At 39.4% G+C, this 22936-nt stretch overlaps 1 protein-coding gene across 1 annotated transcript in view; it reads left to right on the plus strand.

The window, feature by feature from the left end:
* The window catches only part of LOC120954867 (putative neural-cadherin 2), a 141645-nt gene that overhangs the window by 105606 nt on the left and 13103 nt on the right, over positions 1-22936 (plus strand). The window contains exons 5-6 of the mRNA XM_049608282.1: positions 12309-12424; positions 12586-12750. Of these exons, the coding sequence (XP_049464239.1) occupies positions 12309-12424; positions 12586-12750 (281 nt within the window). The remainder of the gene's footprint in view (positions 1-12308; positions 12425-12585; positions 12751-22936) is intronic.

Below are 22936 nucleotides of genomic sequence, written 5' to 3' on the forward strand. Positions count from 1 at the left end.
GAAAAGTAATTATTGAAATATTCATATGTATTTCAGTTGCTTTTACTTTAAACAAACTTATGAAAAGAAACAATTGTCATAGATAATTTAAATGTAGAACCCGTGTAGCATATCTGCTAAACACAACTTATTGTGAACCTCACTATCAGCTAAAGACCCATTTTAACACACTTCGGAAAGCCAAATCACACTATTGCAACACATTCATTATAACACACTCACCAAATCAGATCAAACACATTACAAAGCAACCGGAAGAATTCAGGCCCCACCGTTCATATAAAAACAATTCTGACACACTTCTTCAAAACACCCGAAAGACGCATAATAAGCAAATCAGGCGTTACTGCAACAAACTAGGTGAACCGAGAACGCATAGCAACTTATTGCTAAAAGCGCAGTGTAGCTTTTTAGCACAGAGTATTGCTAAAAACGATCGACGAACCCACCAGTTCTTTAGCTAGAACAGTTTATACTTTTCAAAACCTTCGTAAAAACACTAAAAGCGCAGTATAGGCACATAATGACAGACACCTCACTCCGATACAATGTATAAATTGCACCTCATATCAATATCCTTTAATTAGGACAAAAACACATTCCAAAACCAAGTGTACGAAACCCATAACATCTATTGAGTATAAATAAAACCATTTCCGACCGTGGCAAGTCAGATTCGTTCGGACTGCCAAGATGGGACGTTACGCTGCCCAAAAACTTCGCCTTCCAACTTATTTCAAGAGTTTAGTTATGTCCCCCTTCCCAAGGTAAGGCTTCTAAACTCCAACGTTTCCAGTAAGGGAAACCCCTTCTGGGTTTTTATGATCGCCTGGACGATAAAGTGTCGAAAAGTCCGCTCGAAAGAAGTGTTCCACCTTCCATCTCGGCTCATATCAGTATAAACTGACCTAACGCGACGGTACTCGAGGTACAGATGTACGATCATCATACAACACCCGATTCTGTAATATCACGGGAGCCTTTTGATTCATCTGAATTTAGTTTTTGCTAGTTGTTCTTGCCATACTCATTTCCAGAATGATGCGGAAAATTCTCTGTACTTTTTATCATCTGTGAAGCAACAAAAAAAATCATTGCAACACTATGAAGGCGCGTAAAGAATAACAAAAAGTTTTGATTTGATTTTCGTATCATCGTTTCACAATATTTTGAAAATAAAGCGTGTGTGCTTAGGACTCAAATAGTATTAAAACTGTCGATCTAAATCATTTCACTCTGTACGGATATTTAAAAAAAATTAGTAATGTTTCTCTTCAGACACTTTAAAATCATAAAAAAGATTGAAATTCCTGACCTTGTATATTGCACACCAAACACAGCAAATTTTCTCAACCGACTTCAGTAATTTTTTTACTGAAACGGTTCAATAATAGAATATTTTTTTCTGGTTTTCAGCATGAATGTAATATTTTTACTGACTTTCAAGAAAATAATTTACTGAATGCATTTCAGTAATACGCATTTTACAAAAAAATCAGTGAAATCAGAGTCAAATTAGTCATTTCACTGAATATCAGTAAAACAAATGACTGAAAATGCAGCAATTCATTCTGTCAAATCGTCCTGTCAGTCAGAACACCAAAACAAAACAACGCGGTGTGCTCGTGCTCGTGATTTGCAAAAAGTTGAATTGGTAGACGCTTACAGACACCTCGATAAAAATGCAGATGATATTTCAGCCTGCGGAGTTAATTTAAAAGAATTGGCAGCTGTGTTAGTGTGTACAATATTGGCTACAATACACTGTGCTTGCTGAAATGTCGTGGTGTCTTTGAGCGCTTATTGAACCTTCAACACTTGTTGCGCAAAAATACAGTATAAAAACTGTATCAAACAACATAAAACATTTTTTAATATAAACTGAGGGACTGAAAATCGCTGCGCATCAATAAAAAAACACTTTTTAAAAGAAATATTTCGTCATTTTTTAATCGCTACCATCTACTAAAAAATCAGGAATTTGAGAATGGCTTTACTGAGATTTCAGTAAACAAGCTGTCATTTAGGTGAGCACCGGACATTACTGAATGATTCAGTAAAAAATCTTTTTCCTGAAAGGATTACTGAAACTTCAGTTCAAAAACATTCAGCAAAATTTTACTGAAGTTGAGTAAAAAAAAGTTTTCTGTGTAGCCCCACGTGTTGGTCTAACTGGTACCAGTGGCAACGTTTATAATGAGATATTATTTCTAATAATTAATTGTTAATGGAATTTTAATTTCCGTCATGATGTTTGCACAACTCTTCTTCCTGCTCCAAGGAATCCCACTCCAATTGTTAAAGCAGGTGCGAATCAATTATGACTATACCGGCTCACCACAAATGCGTCGATATGTATAATTAATCTTAAGTTTTTCAACGGATCCAAATGCAAATAGTGTAAGACGCAAAACACGCTCAAGCGTCGTTAAAAACATGCCAGCGAAAAATTCAATTTTTGTTGCCACATTTTTTTCTCTATCCCCGCGTTCCCCGAGAGAGAGCTATCCTCTAAACGCGTTCCCCGAGAGAAACTAGAGAGCTATAGTACATCTAACGAATCCTTCTTTTATAATTATGTCGGTATAAAATGATACTTTCAAAAGCACACTTATGTCAGTTGTCTGGACAAGGCTCAAGTATGCTTTTTATCAAACTAAAGCGTCATGTGGTTCCTCTGAGGCTACTCTTATTAAAAGGTAATAAAAGTTACGTATGGTTTATCACTTTTTATCCCCCAACGCACCGGAAGGAAGTGATTGTTGTGTAACTTTTTCTGTAAGAGATGGCTCTTATCTACTCCGTTATTTTTGCACTTGCTGTCAACTGGATTGCAACGGTATTGGAAACTGTAGGTATTTAGGCCCACATTTCGAAGAGAACTTACTGTTGAAAGAGGGGGTGATGGGGTTTTAAGTCCATGTAGCGACTTGCTTATGTTCGATCATTAATCATTTTATTTTTCTAACTTAGCATTCGTTGGGGCAGTTGTCAGACGACTTATCAATAACTCACCTTTATCATCTGATCTGTCCACCCGCGAGTGTTTTCTTAACCTGTCCCCTCTATGCCACAATGGCCAGGTGCAAACATGGCGATGGCTAAGGATGCTGGTGATCATAAAAAAGGCAATAACCGAATATCAAAACCAAGCCTACTGAAAGGATCTAAAAGTTGTTCAGCGATATTTCCATATTTAGCTCTACGGATCAGAGAAAGGTAAAATAACTTTGACGTGTTTTCACCTTGCTCCAAAACAACAACGCCTGCTTCTCGAGGGATCTGCGCACACCGAAGCGGTTACGTAAATAATAATAATGAGCAATGAGAAAAGAAAAACTTTTCCTTTTACCTCTCCAAGAGATCTTCAACCTCAGGCAGAATGGCTTCTTATGGGTAAACTTTACAGCTTCTGTCCACGAGGCCGTGGGATCAAAGCTTGTCTTGGGTTGTATCGTTCACGTTTTACGGGCGGAAGAGGCCGGGGTTTAAATATTTCAATTCCGCTTTTCTTCGATCCTAGGGCCTTTAAAATTTTCCCTTGCCAGTGATGGAAGATACCTGATAATCTTTATCTGTGTACTTTCGACGATCCGTATTTCAATGTTTCCAATTTGGTGATTGTTCGTTCCCAATTGTAGCACATCACTACTTTTTTCCCGATCACAGGTTCACAGGTCGTATTCAGCATGTCATGACGCACTTTTATTGACTATCAGCAATGAGCATCAAGCTACCACGGATATGTTCATTGTTTTCGTTGGTGAACATCTCGTGATACTCATGACATTTTGCAGCACTGGTATCAATCTTTTCAATTATGCGGAATAAACACAACAAGTTTTAACATAGGTGATACAAAAAGGTAAAAACAAAGCAATTCTTTCGTTGAATTGTAAGAAGTTGCTTTATCCCCAAAAAGCCTACCCAAGGATGGAAACACTACATACAACTTATATTGAATCGCCTAGTACAAATAATCCTATCGCATTGTAACCTACGTTCATGTTAATAGTCCACAATTTACAAATGGCAAATCTCCTTGGGAAGGTTTTTAAACACTATAAAAGGAACATATCACAGTGAATGCTTTTAAACAGCAATTCTAATTTCGTCATGGGCTTTTGGATAACCATCATATCCTTTGAAAACATGAGTTCGTTGAATAAATAGCACATTCCGTCCATTGAACAGTTTATGTACTCCAATGTTTTAATACTGAAAGAGTTTAAAAGCGGTACGATAGCAACTTCCGGTAATTTAACCACCATTGGCATGGAAATGCGATCTGCACAGGAGGATGTAGTTTTCGTTTCGTCTCATTATTTCTGCTACCCCAAAAACTGAACTTAATGAACTAAAACAACCCTAATCTTCCAGGAAACGTTTCACAGTGGTAAGGTAGCACAATTAAATTAAATTACACCATCATTGTCACGCTTCGTACTAATGGTAACACGTTCACAACGAGCTAAATGTGACTGGCGCAAGGGAAAGGCTTAGAAATTTGCGAAGGAGTGTTACCGTTCAGGTTATGCCTAGGAAAAAAAAAACAAAAGGATGTTAAACAAAGAAAAGACTCACGCAGCTGATATATTAGCTTTAATTTGACAAAATGTAAAAAAATTGCTTCAGTACAAAAAGAAGTATAGATAAAGATAAATACTGAAAAAAGATGATTTTAAAATAAACGTAATTGTTCAAAATTCATATTTAAACCTGATTTTATAAACTTTGTTCTTCTCTCAGATCCATCTCTCTATGTAAAACTATTTCTTTTGCAAATTTTGACAAAACAATTTGCCAACGCAAACCTGCACTTGTTGCAAAATTCCTCTAGATAGCTATTTTCCTTCAGATTTCCGATTGCAGACATTGTACTGTAGGCACAAAAATGTTGTGGGCACTGTCAAGACCAGCCTAACACCCAGAACGCAAAAGGCAAAACTGGAATGTGTACGGCAGTGTAAAGGCTCCAGTGTTACGACTGGAATGTAAAGGCGATGAAAAAATAAAATCTGTGGAACTTTTCAACAATGAAAAATCATCTCTTCACCAATATTTGATATATTCCATGCCATGCAGTTCTACATTCCTAACGACTTCTTTCGAAGCTTGCCTATCGATGGAACAATAGGATACAGCAAAGCAACTGCTAATGACAAAAGTTGTTTTGTACATGTTTTCGTTGTCCCATGTAGTGGTACCGTGCGAGTTGTGGCACTGATTGCGATTGCAGTGCAGTTGAAGCTGCTGTACCAAAGCATATCATAGCTCCCGAGACACTGGCTGCAACTTCTTGTTCTATTTGTCGTGCCGCTGGTGTACCGTCTGTTGTTGTGCTTGTGGAAGCGATGTAACGGCACGGATTGGACACCATGTACAGATCATTCAAAATAATGTCATAAATTCTGTCTCATGTTTCTGGTGTGCCGCTAACTTATGGCGCCGCCCGGCTGATTCGGATGTTTCTATAGCAATTGATCACCAGCGGGAAGTATCGATTCATATGGGAATGATACAGTGTACATTGTTAAAATATCTTACGATAGACTTGTTGACGGGTTCAATTGTAGTCGTTATACAGATTTTATGGATATAAGCAATCTAACATGATACTTTTTAATTCATGCTGCGCTACGCTACGCTGCGTTGAAGAATTAAAAAAGAAGAAGGAAACAATTGAGCAACGAGATCATCACTCTGAAATTATATTAAAATTTAAATTATATTAATTAATTCTTAACATGCTTAAATCATATTTTTGCTAGGTTTTACATAAATAATTTAATATTAATTAAAAAAAACGCGAGTCACAAAGTCATAAATATTGCACTTATTTTAATCTCTCATGGATTTAAGCTGTTATATTCCTTTTGAATCTAAAAACGAATCATTAGTACTAATAGCAAAGGTATTGTACTTCATCAAAACATGGATCGATTGTACACGATGAAAGAGTTTGTTTTTTTTTTTTAAATTTGTTTACTTTGCCTCTTCAAATCGATGAATTCATGGCTTACAACATAAAAAAGTACGATTATTCCATTTCTCCGCTTGCATCATAGTTTGATAAAATGCAAACCAAAAACTACAATGCCAAAAAAATCGCAAGTGCTATTAGTTCCGCTCAATAGACTCACACAGGGTGCAACAAAAAATCGAAAAATAATTTATTGCACTTAAAAGGAAACGGCATACTATTTCTAAATGAAGAGAAAAACTCCCTGCAAGCGCTTGATGAAAAGTTTATATATTTTTTTAACCTTACTATACCTTTGCGTTTTCTTGTTTGCTAATTTTACATCTTCCATGGCACGAACTTGTACCACGTTTCCATTCCATTATCCTTGAGACACGTTTAACTTTACCGAAGTTGATGAAAAGGTGACTGCTATCCGTTTTCTACAAATGTCAGGACAGTCATCCTCATTCATGTACCGCTCGCTTAGCTTTGGGCGATACAGACGAGAAAATTAGGGCGGCAATAAAGAAAAAAAACTATCACAATCGCTTTCTTTACGTCTTATAGACAGAGAAGGGAAGAGAACGAAAAATCTCAATCCACTTGAACGTAACAGCTCGACGGTGAAGTGATTTCAGTAAGTGACTTGCCAGATTTCACGTGCATTCTGCTCAACGCTGCATGCGAATCGCATACCGTCGAGCTTTGCCTGCATACCAACTCGCTCGTCCGATTCCACGCGAGAAACATAAATTTTTTATCCCAACCAATCACCCGATTTCCAATCCCTGTGGCGAATAGGAATGTACTTGCTCAAAGATCGACAGATGGCCAAACCGTTGTCCTTGCTGCGAGTGCTTCGAGGTAAGGAAGAGGAAAGAAAGAGGAGCAAGAACCAATCAGTTTTACTATGTATGTGTTGTATGTATGTGTATCTTGCGTGTGCCAAAGCTTGTGTGATTGAAATCGATATCCATCTATTAAGTAGCTGAGCCAATATTGGCCTTCTTAAACCACATCGAAGTTGGATGGAACGCCAAGGGCGCTAAATGAAGCGCTGCTCTAATGTACTGTGGCAAACGGCAAACCATCGGCAATTAAGAACCGCACGATTTTCTCTAATCATCTCAAGAGTAAAAGCTTTTGTGGTTTCTTCGTGGTTTTCAAGAAAAACCGCGCGCTGTCATAGACGGATTAATCACTACGAAAACTAAGCGGCCGTGGGGGGTCCCGAGGTATCGAGTGGCCCCGAAAAAAGGGACACGACCGCCGCTCAAAAGTAGATTTGCTTCTCAATTTATCTCAAATTTAGAATACCTCTTACAACTTTTTGCTCGACATTTCAGAAAAGCCTAACACTTTACTCGTATTCCGAAGTTCTAGAGTAAAAATTTATGATAAAGTGTATTTAATTTAAAACAATATTCAATAGTGTATTAATGTTATTCGATAAGTAATTCACTCAATGTAAATAATTAAGATAGGGTAGGTATTTATAAATGTGTATGAAACGGTTATCAGTAAGACATTAAAACAATATATCTTTGTTCTACTTTGTTCTAAATGTCAGCTTTAACTGTCTCAATCAAAATCGTCGTGTCTGCGAATCATCGTCATGTCGTCATAACTCGATGGAGTCTTGTCTCAAGTGTAACCTGTACTTCAAACAAACACTTTCATACACATTTCATTAGAGTAAAGTATTGTTCAATCACTTATCACTCAAATGTTTTCTCAGAATCATACGGTTGTCTAATGCATAGATATGTTTAATCATCCCTGTGACAGTTTTGTAGTCCATGTCCTACTAACAAAATTGGCAACTATATAAAACTTGTAAATCTGGTAAACTTTTCTCATAATTAAAGCTTACAGCCAGCATTTTAGTATCGCTCTTTCGGATTTCTTTCGTATTTTTGATTATAAAAGGAGAAGATGTGCTTGTTATTATCTTTTTGAAAAAATAATCACATAATAAAGTAAAAATAAAAGTTTTATAAATTTAAATTTTTAAAATTAAGAAAAGTTATTTCTGAACAAAACATAAGAATTTACCTGTAAAATTTCTTACAACCTGTTTTGAATCGGAAAATCAATAGTGAGCACATGCATTTAAGAAGGTTAACATGTTTTAACTTGCCCGGCTTGTATGTAAATGTTTGTTTGCAAATAACGGAAAACCCCGCAGCATGTGAACCTTCCCAGAAAAGCGCCAACATAAACTTCTCCAAACATTAAAAATATCACTGCCTTAACAACAAAACATGCTTAAATAACGCGCGTAAGGTTTTACAATATGACTTACCAAAAAAAAAAGTAAACACAATGTCCGGCATTTGGTTTGATGATACAAGTTTCAACCTCTCCGCGGGAAAGGATTCACCGTTACCGCAACCGTAATCCATCATGTCAAACTGACCAAAAACAACTTCACCGGAGTTGAAAGTAGCACTAACTAACGTTACGAGACAAAAGTTGCACAAAAGAAGTCTGGTTCTGTTTCATCGTACAAACGCACCGAATAAAAGGACAATCGTCATGACAATGAGCAAGAAATGTTGTGCTTAGTTTTTCCACAACAACCGAATTTCCAAAAGAACTGTCGTGGTTTAGAGAAGGTTCCTTTGTGAGCATGTCATTTGTTTGATTGTTTTTCATATCAAATTTTACACATTGTCGAATACAAATACATTGTTCACGGTGAAGGTTGTGTCAAAGCTTAACAGACTGTATCGATTTCACAATACTTATATAGAATTATTCAGTGAAAATACTTCCAGGTTTTTAATTCCTTCGTTATTTACCTGTTGTATACACATTCTGTGTTGCAACTGATCATGACCACAGATTGGCGAAGTAAATTTTCGTGTCACCGAAAAGATCCATCTCCGGATAATCGGAGTAGACAGTTACAACGATGTTGATGCATCGCCAGGACGTATTCGTAGTTCAAGCATCAAAGGTTCACCCGTCATTGTATTAAAGCAGTGAAGCACTATCCTTGGAGTGGGATTAAATCATCAAGCTGTGGATGGTAACCACAAATTCATTTCGTTGGCATGTGGCAAGTTGGCACGAACAAAAATGATCCTATGCAGAATGTTATAGATTACTCTCTAAAGACCAACACATCAATAGTAGCTATACAATTGGATTCGTTTTCGGGAAAGCTTATTTTATCTATATGCTCTAAACACGTTAGATACCGAATGGACAACAATTAACCACTGAAACACCGAGAATCAGCTCATGTAGGTCACATTGTTATTAATTCGCTCGGACATTACACCATACTGAAGAAAAGAGGCTTCGCTTGAAGAGAAACGTATTGGACGGGGTGTGGGGAAAATGACAATAAGATTCCTTTGCGAATTCCGGCATCACTTACCAGTTGAAGTAAAGGCCGAATGAAGAACGGCCAAACATATAAACTGTTACGGTTCAATTGTGTTGTAAAATCTTCTTCGACCCATGTGTCGTCCAAGGCCGGGAATAGAGCGTCTAGTTGGGTAAATAGTGACCCCATTTTTTTTAGTTAAGGATGCTACCTGTGGCTTGAGAATTTCTTTACAGCCGAGAAACGCTGTTGCCATCATTCAAAATGTCTCCAGGGAATAAGTAAAAGTGGCAGACAAATGAAAAATAACAATTACCAAAACTTTTTCTTCAAGAAACTAAATTACCAAATCATTTTAAGAATTTCAAGGAAAGAGGAGTACAGAAAAAATACAGCACAAATCCTGGAAATGAACAGATATTTACTTCACCTAAGAAGATAATAAATTTATCTTTTTAAAGAGTAATGGAAACGTTTATGGGATGTGTAATTGTGCTTCACATGTAATGATTTGGTAAATTTTTTTTTGTAAATGCACTGCGTTATTACATGACTGTCATATGTATTAATCGCTTGTAACTTCACAGCTTTAACAAAAATAAAAGAAATATTTCAAACATTTCAAACGAAATGCATTACGGTGCATTACATTCCAGCTTGTTTTTTCACGCTTTAACCTTAAACCAAATTCTTGACTAAACATGGCGATCATAAAATGCCTCGTCTATCAGTGGTCTGAAAAACAATTATTGTTTTTATTAAATTATTAAAATGTATTGTCTTATACATTGAATTTCCCTATGAGTCTCCCTTGGAAACTGACGAAACAAATATATGTTTATGAACATCATGCGGGGGCTAAGACATTCCTCTACCATCACTGCCTCAACAACTTTCGAATCCCATAGCATCGAAAATTACGTTAATTGTGTGCGACATGGACCTCGCAACATCAGCCACCTCCAAAAGGCAGTTATTGTGCAGTGCAAAGAAGGTGTTACAGAACGATGTTGATTCAGTCAAAGTGACGCTTTCACGCACCAGCATGGCGCTAGCTGGAATATAAATGTAGTCTAATTCGACAACTCAACGAAGGTGATGGTAATCAGCGCCTCCGGCGAGCTTACCATTGAGTTTGTAAAGTTTGGGTGGAAAATGTGTCGCCACAGTGTACACCATAGTGCTTTCAGTATGCGCCTCGCCAGACCCGACTACATGGTTCCCTCCAGGGGGTTATCTAGTATTACACGACCGGTTCTAATCAACTTAAAGCACTTACTATGTAAAACTAGTACGCTCTACTGTCAAACTAAACTATTGTTACATTTTACGGCTAAGTGTAAAGCAGACAAATTCAACCGGAAAAGGTAGTTGAGCAACCAAAACAAAGTGTTCTACAGACGGGGGAATACTTTGTGGCAATTGTTAATTGTGTTTTTTTTGTGTTGACATCCCGAGTCTTTTAGTTTGTAAGGCATTATTGAATTTGGCCATCGTTAACGTGATGTTATCCATACAAAGATACAAGGCAAGTGTAAAAAATATGGGCTCTTTCAAATTACTCAATAAATACGTTGTTTTCATACTACAAATAGGCATCAAATTACTACCAAGTGTGGTGTCGATTTTGCCCCCGCTGACCACACTAGTTTTGGTGATATTTTTCACTTTGCAGTGGAATATAAAAACTTCGCTTTTTGTTACAGAACTAATCAAAAGTGTTTATAAATCAATACTTTTAACACGGAAACAGCAATGTTGTTGAATAAACGCATAAATACATAAGTCCAAAATCTAAAACTTTACATCGACTGTCTATCAACAACACCATGTGTTTGTTTTGTTGTTTATTTTGATAATTGACAAAGTTATAATAAGTACAGGGTGACTTAAATATTCGAAATAATTAATATGAAAAAGGTTTTCATACCCACCGTGTTGAACTACCCTCACTTCTGCTTCCCCCGAGAAAGCGAGGCGTTGGAGCAGTAATTTATAAAAATGTATGTTAATAAACATAATAAATCCTACCACACAGCTCCTAGGAGTTCGAGTTACGGCACTTCATGGACTAACTGGAAGCTGAACAAGGATTTACCATATTTTGCATGAAAAATGAATGTGACCGATGTTCCGTCCGGCTTTGTGCAGTTTGAAATGATGCAACACAACCGCCGATTGTGGTAGCGAGAGCTCGTTGATCGTCACCGTTGGGTCGCGTCACAAGTTCGATTCAAACATGTTTGCAGCAAGACAGGCGATGGAAACACTACAAGAAGCATACGCAAACATACAAGCTTTTCCGCGAGCATTCTTTTCACTAACTTCAAGAACAATCCATATTTTAAATAATACATGTGTTAAATTAAACCTATTTCAAATACAAATGGATGAAACTAATAATATTTTCATGATTCGGAGTAAAGAAGTGTTGGGTTTCTATATAACGCACACCACACGCACCAGCATACATCCAATCTATTCCTTAGCGTGGTGATAGGAATATAGCGCATACTTAAACATTATAACGTAGCTTCACTGAATGCTTTACTCCTGGCTGGATCCAATTGGAGCGTGATGTGGTTTTTGGAAATTAGCATAATTCTATGCTTCTTTCCATCCCGCTGGCTTGGATACATTCGGAATATAAAATTAAATTGTGTACCGTTTGCTGGGATGTCCGTAAACCAACGTACATGAATGTACGTATAGTACGTACGTAATTGCACACCGATGAAGCATTTCAACAAGTATTGCAATCGTTTGTAACGCTCTGTAACCTTGCCTTGGGAGCGCACAAATCAACCGCAGCATCGGTGGACCAGTTGAAGAATGTCAGCACTTACCATGTAATTGCGATGGGAGGAGCTAATTATCATACACGATTTGAAACACCCCATCGCTCAGATTCAGCACGCATGTTTGTGGGAAACATTAAAGCTTATTTAAAGCGACACATCCGGACTACTAACCATCCCTTTCCTTCTATTGCTATTTTTATTACAGCGGCCGGTGTACGATACAAGATCTCGAGCGGTAACATAGACAATGTGTTCGCGATACGCAACGCAACAGGCGCCCTGTACGTAGCCAAGGCGTTGGATTATGAGAAGATCAAAAAGGTAAGACCAAAGAGAAATCCACTTTCCCGCATGTGGTGCAAATGAGTCAGATTATGCGTGTTTCAATTTATAATCATATCCATTTCTTCGCCATCCTCGGGTACACGGTCAATAATGTGTCCTCATGTTTTCTTTCCCTCTGACCGTGATTCCCCAATCAGTATGAGCTACGGTTGAAGGCATCGGATAATTTTAAGGAGAACTACACCACCGTTCTGATCAACGTACGCGATGTAAACGACAATCCGCCGGTGTTTGAGAAATCGTCATATCGCACTCAAATTACCGAGGAGGACAACCGAGGACTGCCGAAGCGTGTGCTGCGGGTAAGTGTAGGAAAAAAGACGGAGATAGAGAAATCCAATCAGACGGCCGGATGGGACCATCTGACCCTTTGCATTCGAGACAGTTCTTCTAAAGGCGGCTTATGTTTGAAGAGCTAGAAATCATTCCTGCAACGAAAAGCCTAGGATGTCCAGAGATCGGTGTCATTGGTCCATTTGGATGGGATGTGGGATTTGATTTTGAACTTATCTTTCCCAATATCATCCCGTAACTCGTAACATTCCCGCCCAACACAAACAACTGACTTGAAGGTGAATATGGGTTTCTCCCACTATTTCACCAGTTTAACAAGGCGTTCAAAATAGTCGACCACATTTGCCCCAATACGGACAATACGAGCTTGCGTCTTTCTCCTGAACAAACTACTAACCGTTCGTACACTGGGGTGTAAGAGATAGGTCCACTTTTTACCAAGTCTTTGTTGCGTACTTTTGCCTTCACACATCTGTTTCGCTTTAAGAAATTGTGTGTTTGTGTGTGTTTCACATGATCCCGACGGAACGATTGCTTGTCCTTCTTAGACATTTTTAACGAGGGTCACAGGATTTGATTAAGCCGAGCCTGCAAAATAGATCCACGTAGAACCGTGCGTAGGTTCAGGTTTTTCAATCCATTTTGAATAAATCCAATGCTGGTGCTGATGCCAAATTGTTAGATTAATGGGCACACACACGCTTTTTTCGGTGTGCTAAGGGACAGTCCCAAAGGAACCGTCAACTATCCTGCGAAGGAAGGAGTTTGCAATTTGCAGCTTCATGGACGTATGAGTCTAGGGAGGGCACAGTATATGGGATGCTAATCAAACATCAAATCCATGTTTTATTGGACCAGAAAAATGCCCTGGTTGTTGCAATGCTCTGGAGAATTTACTCACAAAATGAGTTCAATTTTGCCTTGATCATGTGTACCGGAGATGATAGAGAGTTAAAGACCAAAACCTAAACCTGACCAAATCAAACAAAGTGTTTTGTAGTGTGATTGTGGGCTGTGCCTGCTGGCAGTAATTTTGGAAAGTCATTAGAACTAGATAGTGGTGTGGTCGAATTGCAATAACTTACCCAATCCAATAGGCTGCTCCTTCCGAATGGCATATCGGTGTAACGAATTTGATAGCCTATATTTTAGACAGTTAGCAAGAAAATGTAAACAAAGGGCAAACGCGACACATGAAGTCTTTCCCTATCGGATTCGTGTGCTGTAGTGATGGGAAAAATGAAGATTTTGTCGGAATCAATTCCGGCTAGCTCCGAAGTTTTCAGAAATCGATTCCGGATAGTGGGTCCGGAATCAGTTTCCGGAATCGATTCCGGAATCGGCTCTGGAATATGTTCAGGAATCGGCTCCGGATTTGGTCCCGGAATTGGCTCCGGAATTGGTTTCGCAATCGGCTCCGGAATTGATACCGGAATCGGCTCCGGAATTTGCTCCGGAATCGGCTCCAGAATCGGAATTGGCTTCGAAATTGGATTCGGCTCCGGAATCGGATTTTCCTCAGGAATCAGAATCACCTCCGGAATGGAAATCGGTTCCGGAATTGGCTCAAGAATCAAAATTGGCTCCGACATCGGAATTGACTCCGAAATCAGAATTGGCTTCGAAACGGAGTCGGTTTCGGCATCGTCATAGGAATAGGCGTTTGGGTCCAATTGTGTTATATGTTGAAAGCGGCAAAGAATCATAATTAACTTGTAAATGATCTATTCACATGGAGATTCCCGGACTTATTTCACTTCCCAAACTTCTTAGTTCAATTCAAACCATTCCATTTCTGAAGTCAACCTTGATTCCGTTACAGGAGCTAATTGCGATCCCCAGGTCGATTCCGATTCCAGAGACGATTCTGATTCCGTAACCGATTCTGATCCAGGAATCGATTCCAGAGCCGATCCCGGAATCGGCTCCAGAATAGACACCGGAATCGGAATCGATTCCAGCATCGGAATAGGCTCCGGAATTGATTCCGAACACCGAATCGGAATTGGGTAGGTCCGAATCCGAGCTCTCACCACTAGTATGCTGACTAGGAGGTTCGTAGGAGGGAGTAGTTCCGATTATGAATTATGTTCGATGTTACGACCCGTTATCAATGGTTTTAACAACGCAATCGACAGCACCTCTCCCCCCCCCCCCTCCACCCCCCACACAGTGCGACACTTTGCAAGAATCCACAGCTATCTCTCTTTCTCTGTCTCTATCTCTGTCGTTTGCAGATTAATAATTCAGTAAAAACGACCAACCGTCCAGAGAGATAGGGAAGTTCCGGCGTATAGCAGTGCGGTCAGAGAGAACGAGAGCTGCAAACGAGCTGCCCTGAGGTACTATAAACATTGTCCCCTGGCGCACTCCTTTAGATGTTTTTTATTGTTTGTTGTGGTATTTGGGATGGGCACCCACCACAAGCAGAAATGTGCAATCGATAGGTAGCGCTAAGAAATCGGTTCATTGGAACACCACGGTCAACACGCAGCGAAAGCTTACACACTCCCACAAACGTTTGGGATAAGCCGAATGGAAGCAGACAGATCCTGAAAAATAACAATAAATGTAAAATATGTATAAGAACAATAATCATTCAAGATAATGGCTCGAGCCCAAGGATGAGTCCTGGGAGAGATTCTGTGGTCGTGGAAAATGGAATTCAGTCAACGTCTTAAGTATGGTATGTTCAGCATAAGTATGTTCCGCATATATTCAGTATAAGAAGGGACAGGGAAGATCGAAACTTACCATGCCTGGAACGCAGTGTGCTAGTTCCCAAAATGGAAGGGTGCAATCGAATGAGTATGAGAGAGACAAAAGAAAAGAGGAATTATAGGAAAAGAGCCACCAGCCGGGCAAGTCAACCGAAAATTCCCAAATCACTGAGGCATCATAATGCTTCCCGGCTAAAGTTCTACGAATCGCTGCAAAATGGTTTTCCAGTTGGACGCACTGAGACCAAAGGGCTCTAACCAAGACCAAACGAAATAAAACTCAAACAACAACCATACACAAAAAAACACAGCCGCATTTTAAATCCCTTCCCGCAAGCTGCTTTGCACCGGGTATGTTGTGTTATTTCCATTCTCGTTCTCTCCCGCTCCGATCATTGTAAGCAGCTCAACAATGCGATTGTGAAATAATTCCTTCCAATGTATGATGGTAGCACTTCGTAATCCCGGGTGGGCGAGGTCACACACATAAATAAAATAAAAGTCTCTCACACTATTTCTTGTTTGGTTGCTCTCAACTTTGTCCGACGTGCGTGAGTCTTAAACTCGCTCACACTGCTGGCTCAAAGTGGAACTTTGCTTGAACTTGCTATCTCTCATTCTATCGCGTGTAGTTGCCACTGGGGGATTCGAAGCCTTTAGACCCCAGTGTATCGTATGATAAGATTTTTTCAAATAAATAAATAAATGAAATTTAATTTTTCATCGCTGACAAGTGGACGACCGCAATAATTATGAAAAATGAATGTAGAGAATTAGTTGATGATGGTTTGGTAATATCTGCCTGCTAGAATAACTTTTCATTGTTTAGTGCGACAAAAAGACTATTCTATTGGCATTCTAATTAACTTGCTATCTATGAGTTTCTACCTATTGACTAGATAAAGCAATTGCAACCGGTAGCAACCAAAAAATAAAGCTCATAAAGCTGGTTTTTGTGCAAGTCGAATTTTTAGCTGAAAGCAAAGCACCAATTCATCGCGTGCATGCGAGAAAGAGAGAGAGAGAGAGAGAGAGAGAGAGAGAGAGAGAGAAAGAGAGAGAGAGAGAGAGAGAGAGAGAGAAAGAAATCCTGTTCACCATTTCAACCTGCGAAAGGGTGATGTAAGGATTTGTTTAAGTTCTGGGGCAAGTAAAAGCCTTGGAAATTGGAATTTCTCTCCTTCGTTCGCTTCATCCCGTTGGGCCCGGTTAGCTTAAAAGGGCTCAGCCGGACTGTTCTTAACAGTTATGAAGTAGTTTTATGAATCCACTTCAATTTAATGTATTCCACGTCATAAATAATGCTCATTCCACAATTTCGGTAGCTTGCGTCCGGTGTAGAGCTCGGTGGGATGATTATTAACTAAACCACAGCGATTATAGAAAGTTGTGTAAAGCTGACTTGTACCCATTAGTGGGTACAAGGTAGGTCTTGACCGACAACAGTTGTTGTGCCAAAAGAAGAAGTAAAGCTGGCTCAGTAGCTTGATAAGCGTAGGAATTTGAGTTGAAGGTTCAGCTCCTCTTTTTTCCTCTACATCATTAAACAAAACCTGCGCTGGCGGTAGTTCAATGGGATTGGAGCATTTACTTTTTAAAATTCACTTAAAGTGTTTGAACCGGTCAAAGCAGTCCATAAACTTTTTGATTGTCAGTCCAAAATTTTGCCAAAAATTTTCTGACGCAAACTAATTCCACTTATTGTGAATCCCAGGAGCCCATAGTCATTTGACCTGCTTAACTGGTCTGCTAATGTCTCTTAAGTTTTGCTCTCTATGCCATCACGACTATCGTCGTAGACTGGTTTCTTCTAGGAACGATCTTTGTCAAACAATGAATAATTTATTTCAACTTAACGCTTCTTCCCAAGCCCCTTGCCACCAGCCTTGTGGACACGGTTGACCAATGAATTTTTCCGCACGGAAAGAATGATCAAAAGCCATCATGAAATCCGCGGTTGATTCTCGGAAAAGAACAAACAAGCGAAACCACGTCCGACTACTCCTTTCGTGCTGTCTCAGCGCTTAAACATTCCGGTCGACTGCTGTTTGCCGGCGATTGGGATGGGGGCAGTGTTCTTCGAACAGTTTACCTCCTTAAGACACAACGTAATACTTTGATAAGGAAAGTTTTACGTATGCATGATGTTCGGGCCTAGCTGTCGGGGATGTTCAGCCAGTTAGACAATGCATCCCTCCCCGACGAATGCATCAAGAAAGACATCCTGCTTCCAGCGTGCTATTGCCAATGGTCACAAAAGTACTGCCTTTTGTGTTGATGTTTTATCTTTCACCGCAGAGCGACAGACGCCGTCACATTCACTTTTGCACGCCATCGGGGCGTTGATTTTAATCTTTACCGAAGGGAACGGAGCGATAAGGGAGTGTTTGAAGATCGGGGACTGAAAATCTCAACATCGTTTTCCGTTCTTTGAAAACTATGACGACAACTAAGCCCCCATTCCTCGTCTCCTGCAAACTCACTTTCCCTTATACAGGCTCAACCTCACTGAGATACGCTTTTGCCTACCAAAAGGAAACATCCGGTAAATAGCCCATTTGAAAGAACGTCCAGCCAGTTTGCATATTTGCACGGACACGGACTCGGGTCGCAACAAACTGGTGACACAATTTCCGGCTCTTTCATTTACCGATATGGCTAATGAAAGAAAAATCACAGGAAGTCATAGGAGAGCATCAAAACCATCGCACCAACCTTTTTTGGTTCGTTTTATTTGCCTAACAAACCAGAAACGGAAGCTCGAAAAGCAACCGAACCCCATGTCACTTGGTCAGGGAAACGAGGTTTTACTACCCATTTCAGTAAAAATGAAACTACCACCACAAAATTATTTCCGGAAACTTATTTCGAGCCAGCGGTTTCGGTAAAAGCAAAAGCGCAATTTCATAAGATTCGTCACGCTTTTATTATGCTTCCTCCCTGGGGGTTTCTCTGGGGCTTTGCTTCGGTGCGGGATAAACGAGAAAGCAGCAAACGTAGTGAGCTATCCTCCACGACCAACGATTGTCCCTTGAGACCCATGAGCAGTGAGAAATTGCATCTTAACTGCAAATTGAGCAGATAGTTAATATAACTCCTACCTTACCGATGACGGTAATTTTTATCACTCTAGTGAAGGTGAACCACGCGGACGCTATTGGCTTTTAATAGAAAAATGATCTTTATCGAGGTGCTTCCGATGGTGTGATAAGGGGACACCGAAAGTAAACTTCCCATTATGATAATAAATACGAAGCCATATCATCGGCATCATCATATCAGGAAGAACTGCTAATGACTTGATTGTAATAATTGATCGTTAGAGATTATCAACATTTTCTGGCAAGGTGATAAACGTAAGTATTGAGATTATTTCGTTTAGCCAGGGGACCAAATCAATCAAACCCAAAAGCTCGTTTACAAAAATATTTCTGCTTCACTGGAAAGTTCGTACACAGGAATCACATTTGTGCATTTAATTATGTTCCGTTATGGGACACTCTTGTTGCTCTTGTCATTTGATAATACAATCAGCTGCCCCCAACAACATGCTGAATTATCTGACAAACACCAAATCACCTCTTCTCGCTGCCTTTTTCCTCAAAGTTTTTATACACATCTTATTATACACATTACTTCCTCGCCTCATATGTTTTAGTACAGCTCGAGGAAGCCAATGCTGTTTATACAATTACATGTGTTTTTTATTCTGCTGCCTGTTCAATGTGCTTACGTCATAAATATCTCGCAATTTCAATTGGCGTACTGCATTTGATGCACTGCACTTGCTCCTCCATGCGAAACATCACTTCACTACCAATGAAAAATATTCACCAGCTCCAAACAAAACCACTTTGTTTGGCCGTGCATATTGTCTGCAAGTGGCAAAATAGAACAATCAGCAAACCCCCATGTCCCAGTTATTCCTCATGTTTTGGTGCTTAGATCGGGCAAATGTTTTAGAAAACTCCGTATCCATACGAAATGTAGCATACAAAGTTACAACGCGTCCAAGTGTACACAATTTCATATAAGGCTAGCAAGTGAGGAAACACTAAGGTTAAAAAAAAGCAAACGGAAATGCTTTCGGTTAAAGAATGTTTCAATAGAGAAACAACGGTAAACGGCAAACAAAAAACATGCTTCGTTGGAATGAAATTTGGCGCTGTAAGGAAAAAGTACAATATTCCCATGTAACAACAAACAAAAATGTAACACATTCTGGCAATATTGTAATATATCTTGGCCGGTGCAGTTGCCATCGCAGACAGCCGCAGACGGACTGGCTAGGGAAAGCACGGCCAAGCCTGTTGTGCAACGCAATAGGATTCATCATTTGTTTGTGTTTTCTTGAGCAGTTTTCTAACCTTTTAAAGCATGATAAATTATGGTTGAGGAAAATGTATTCTACTGCCTTTTCTTTGATAATTACAAAGCACTACACGTCAATAAATGGAAACAATGACATAAACGTGGGCGATACTTTAGAAAATATCGCGTTCGTATACGGATCACACAATCACAAACAATATAACTGTTTAATAAAAAGTCGAATTATAATTCCACAGTCAATAAAGTTACGCCAAAGATAGCTCTTCTCACAATTGATTAGTAATTACATAGGAAAATAAAAAAATAAATTATTTCACAAATAACATAACAAATAGATCGATGGATGAATCATTGAAAAAAAAAAACATGAAAATAAATTAATAAATCACATAAAAAAAGAGTTCAATATATTATTAAATAACATACTGTTAATCTAAAAAAATTACACAAAATTATCAAATTCAAAAATATGACTAAATAAAAAAAACAGCTTGTGACTGAAACGATAGCAAGCTCCGAGAGATCATAGAAATGTGTATCAATCAATTCTATCCTTACATCCTTTTCTTATCTACCCTATGAAAATTATGAAATTATGTTTCAACGGCGATTTTTTCGATTTTGTCATAATAAACGTACTCAAAACTCCAGATAGCCTTGTTTATAAAGTAATTGAAGTCTTCTAATTTGCTCAGCAACTCGATTCTCGTGCACTCAATAGCTCGTCGTTGTTTGTAGTATCATTTTGATCAAATTTGCTCCCTTGCTATCTGCGCGTCGCACAAGCTTTTCGATTCCATCGATCATAAATCTATGGAATGGAGCATTTTCTCCGAGCAATCAAACACCCGAAACAATGCCAACAGTTCCCTTATTGCCCATTCCCTCATTTCCACCTCCAAAGCATGTTTCTAATTATTTCCTCCTCCTACTGCACGCAAACACGTAATAGAAAATGTTTGCAAAAGTCAAGTGACAAAGACAGTTTAGCTTTACTAATGTTAACTCACTGTAACTCAGCCCAACTAGAAAGTCGGGATCGTGCCGAAGCACTGAATGGTGTAATAAAGATGGTCGTACTATCTTACGAAACGTAGCATGCAGTCAACGGCGGAGCACCACACATTCCGTAAAACATAAATGCACTCCCTTACACGACTGTTGTATGGTTAAAGTTAGATTCCAAACTTTCTCGTACACTATTTTGCAAGTGGCTTTGCCCTAGGTCATGTGCTTTTGATGGTGGCACACTGCTCTTGATTCTCTCAAAAATCGTTTTATCTTGTGCGAGAAAAGCAAAGTAACCGGCAGGAGCAGGTTGAATATATGCACATGTGGGATCGACGTGAATGGCGTGAAACATAAAAACAATTCCACTCTTTTACGACAAATTTACTCCCCTCTCACAAACTCACAAACTTAAACCCTCGTTCAACTCGCTCCAAGAAAGCAGCATACGGTTTCAGCTTCGACGGAATTCTAGACTTCACAAACGTGTCGTAATATAGACCGAAAACATGGTCCACGAACGAGTCCAAGTTCAGTTATCAAACCGCGTATGGAACGGTGGCAATAACAGTTTTTGAAAGGTCGAAACAGAAACGTACCACCAGAAAGGAGTAAAACAAATGAATCCAAGAAAACAAATTGTTCCACAATATGGGAAAGAACTGGGGAAATCACGTCCATACAGTTACGTGGCCGTAAAGTGTTGCACCAAAGCTACATCTGTATCCACCGGGCCACTCGTGCCACACATGCTAACTCCAATCAACACTCCCATTTGTGGATCGCAACGATGGACTGCAAGCATGGTGAATCAATCGTAAAGTTAGCAGCTTGTTTTTGAAGTAGAGGAAACACACAAAGGTACCGAGGAATTGGGAATACGGATGTACTAGAGAGATAAACGTTGCTTATATGGGCCCTATTACGGTCCATTTTCAGTGGTTCTCCATTTGTTTTGATTGTCCTATGTTAACGTGAAACGACTTGTGGTAGGGTTCTACAGAACTATACAAAAGCGTAACGCGACTACTCTGCTAATGTCTTGCACCAGAATCGAAAGGCAGCTTCAGCTAACAACGGTTGACATTTGCGGATAACTATAGGAAGAATGAATAAAGGAGTTTCTCAAACCAAGGTATTCTACAAAGTATATCTTCATCGGCTAGATTTCCACAAACAAGAATAGGGGAAAGTATTCTATTCAATTGGCGCAAACCAAAATGACGAGTTTTTCGAGCATGTTGGAGGATTTCTGAGATAGCAGATACGTCCCGATGTTACATGCTGCCAAATACTTCAACTAACATCCTCGTATCAGAGAAGTTGTTCAACCAGGATGGCTTTTGATAGCGCAAACGGAAAAAGTAAAGACCTGTGCTCACAAGTTCTCTCAAATTCTTGGAGACCGCCACTATAAGGATGACCTCACGTGTGCTCGAATCGAAAGTCTGCTACACTAAATACCAATAGATCTTGTCTTAATTTTTCTCTAACTAAGAGACGGAAATGTGTTCTCTTAGCAGAAACACAGCATTTATCTTCCCCAAAATCGTAACGACGATGTGTACGTGGCATAGTGTCCCACTGCGGATAGAGCCCGGTGTTCATCGATAGGTAGTTTCAACTATATCCGTCCCCACGAGAACCATGGGGCATTGAGAAGATAGATTGTAGTTTTCATTAGCTTCGTAAAGGTTTAGAAAAAACACTCCCGGGATCAAGGATGTGCATGTGCGAAGGTAGCAGCCTTTTGGCAGCACTTCCCTGGGGTAAAGTGAAATAAATGACCTCCGTTCGATGGAAGACACACATCATGTTTATTGGTTTCGAACGCTCAATTATGGCTCTGAACGTTACTTTGCTGCTCTTGGTCGGTGGTGTTTGGTCATAAAATGGAGCATGCTTTATGACACCAGCCACACATAGGAAATACATATGGGCACAGAGATGTGCTGGCTTATGTGGGTCTTACGAAGGTATTGCACAAGGTCAGTGCAGAGACGCACACGTTCGTTGAGATAGTAAGTCTTTGAAAAACATTTTTTTAATTTAGCAGAAACTTTGCTGAACGGTTAACACTTCGCTTTTCAGATAGTGAGGAGATAGTGAAGGAAACGGTGATGCTGATAAGGAG

This window comes from Anopheles coluzzii, chromosome 3 (assembly GCF_943734685.1).
Source record: "Anopheles coluzzii chromosome 3, AcolN3, whole genome shotgun sequence".
NCBI lineage: Eukaryota > Metazoa > Arthropoda > Insecta > Diptera > Culicidae > Anopheles > Anopheles coluzzii.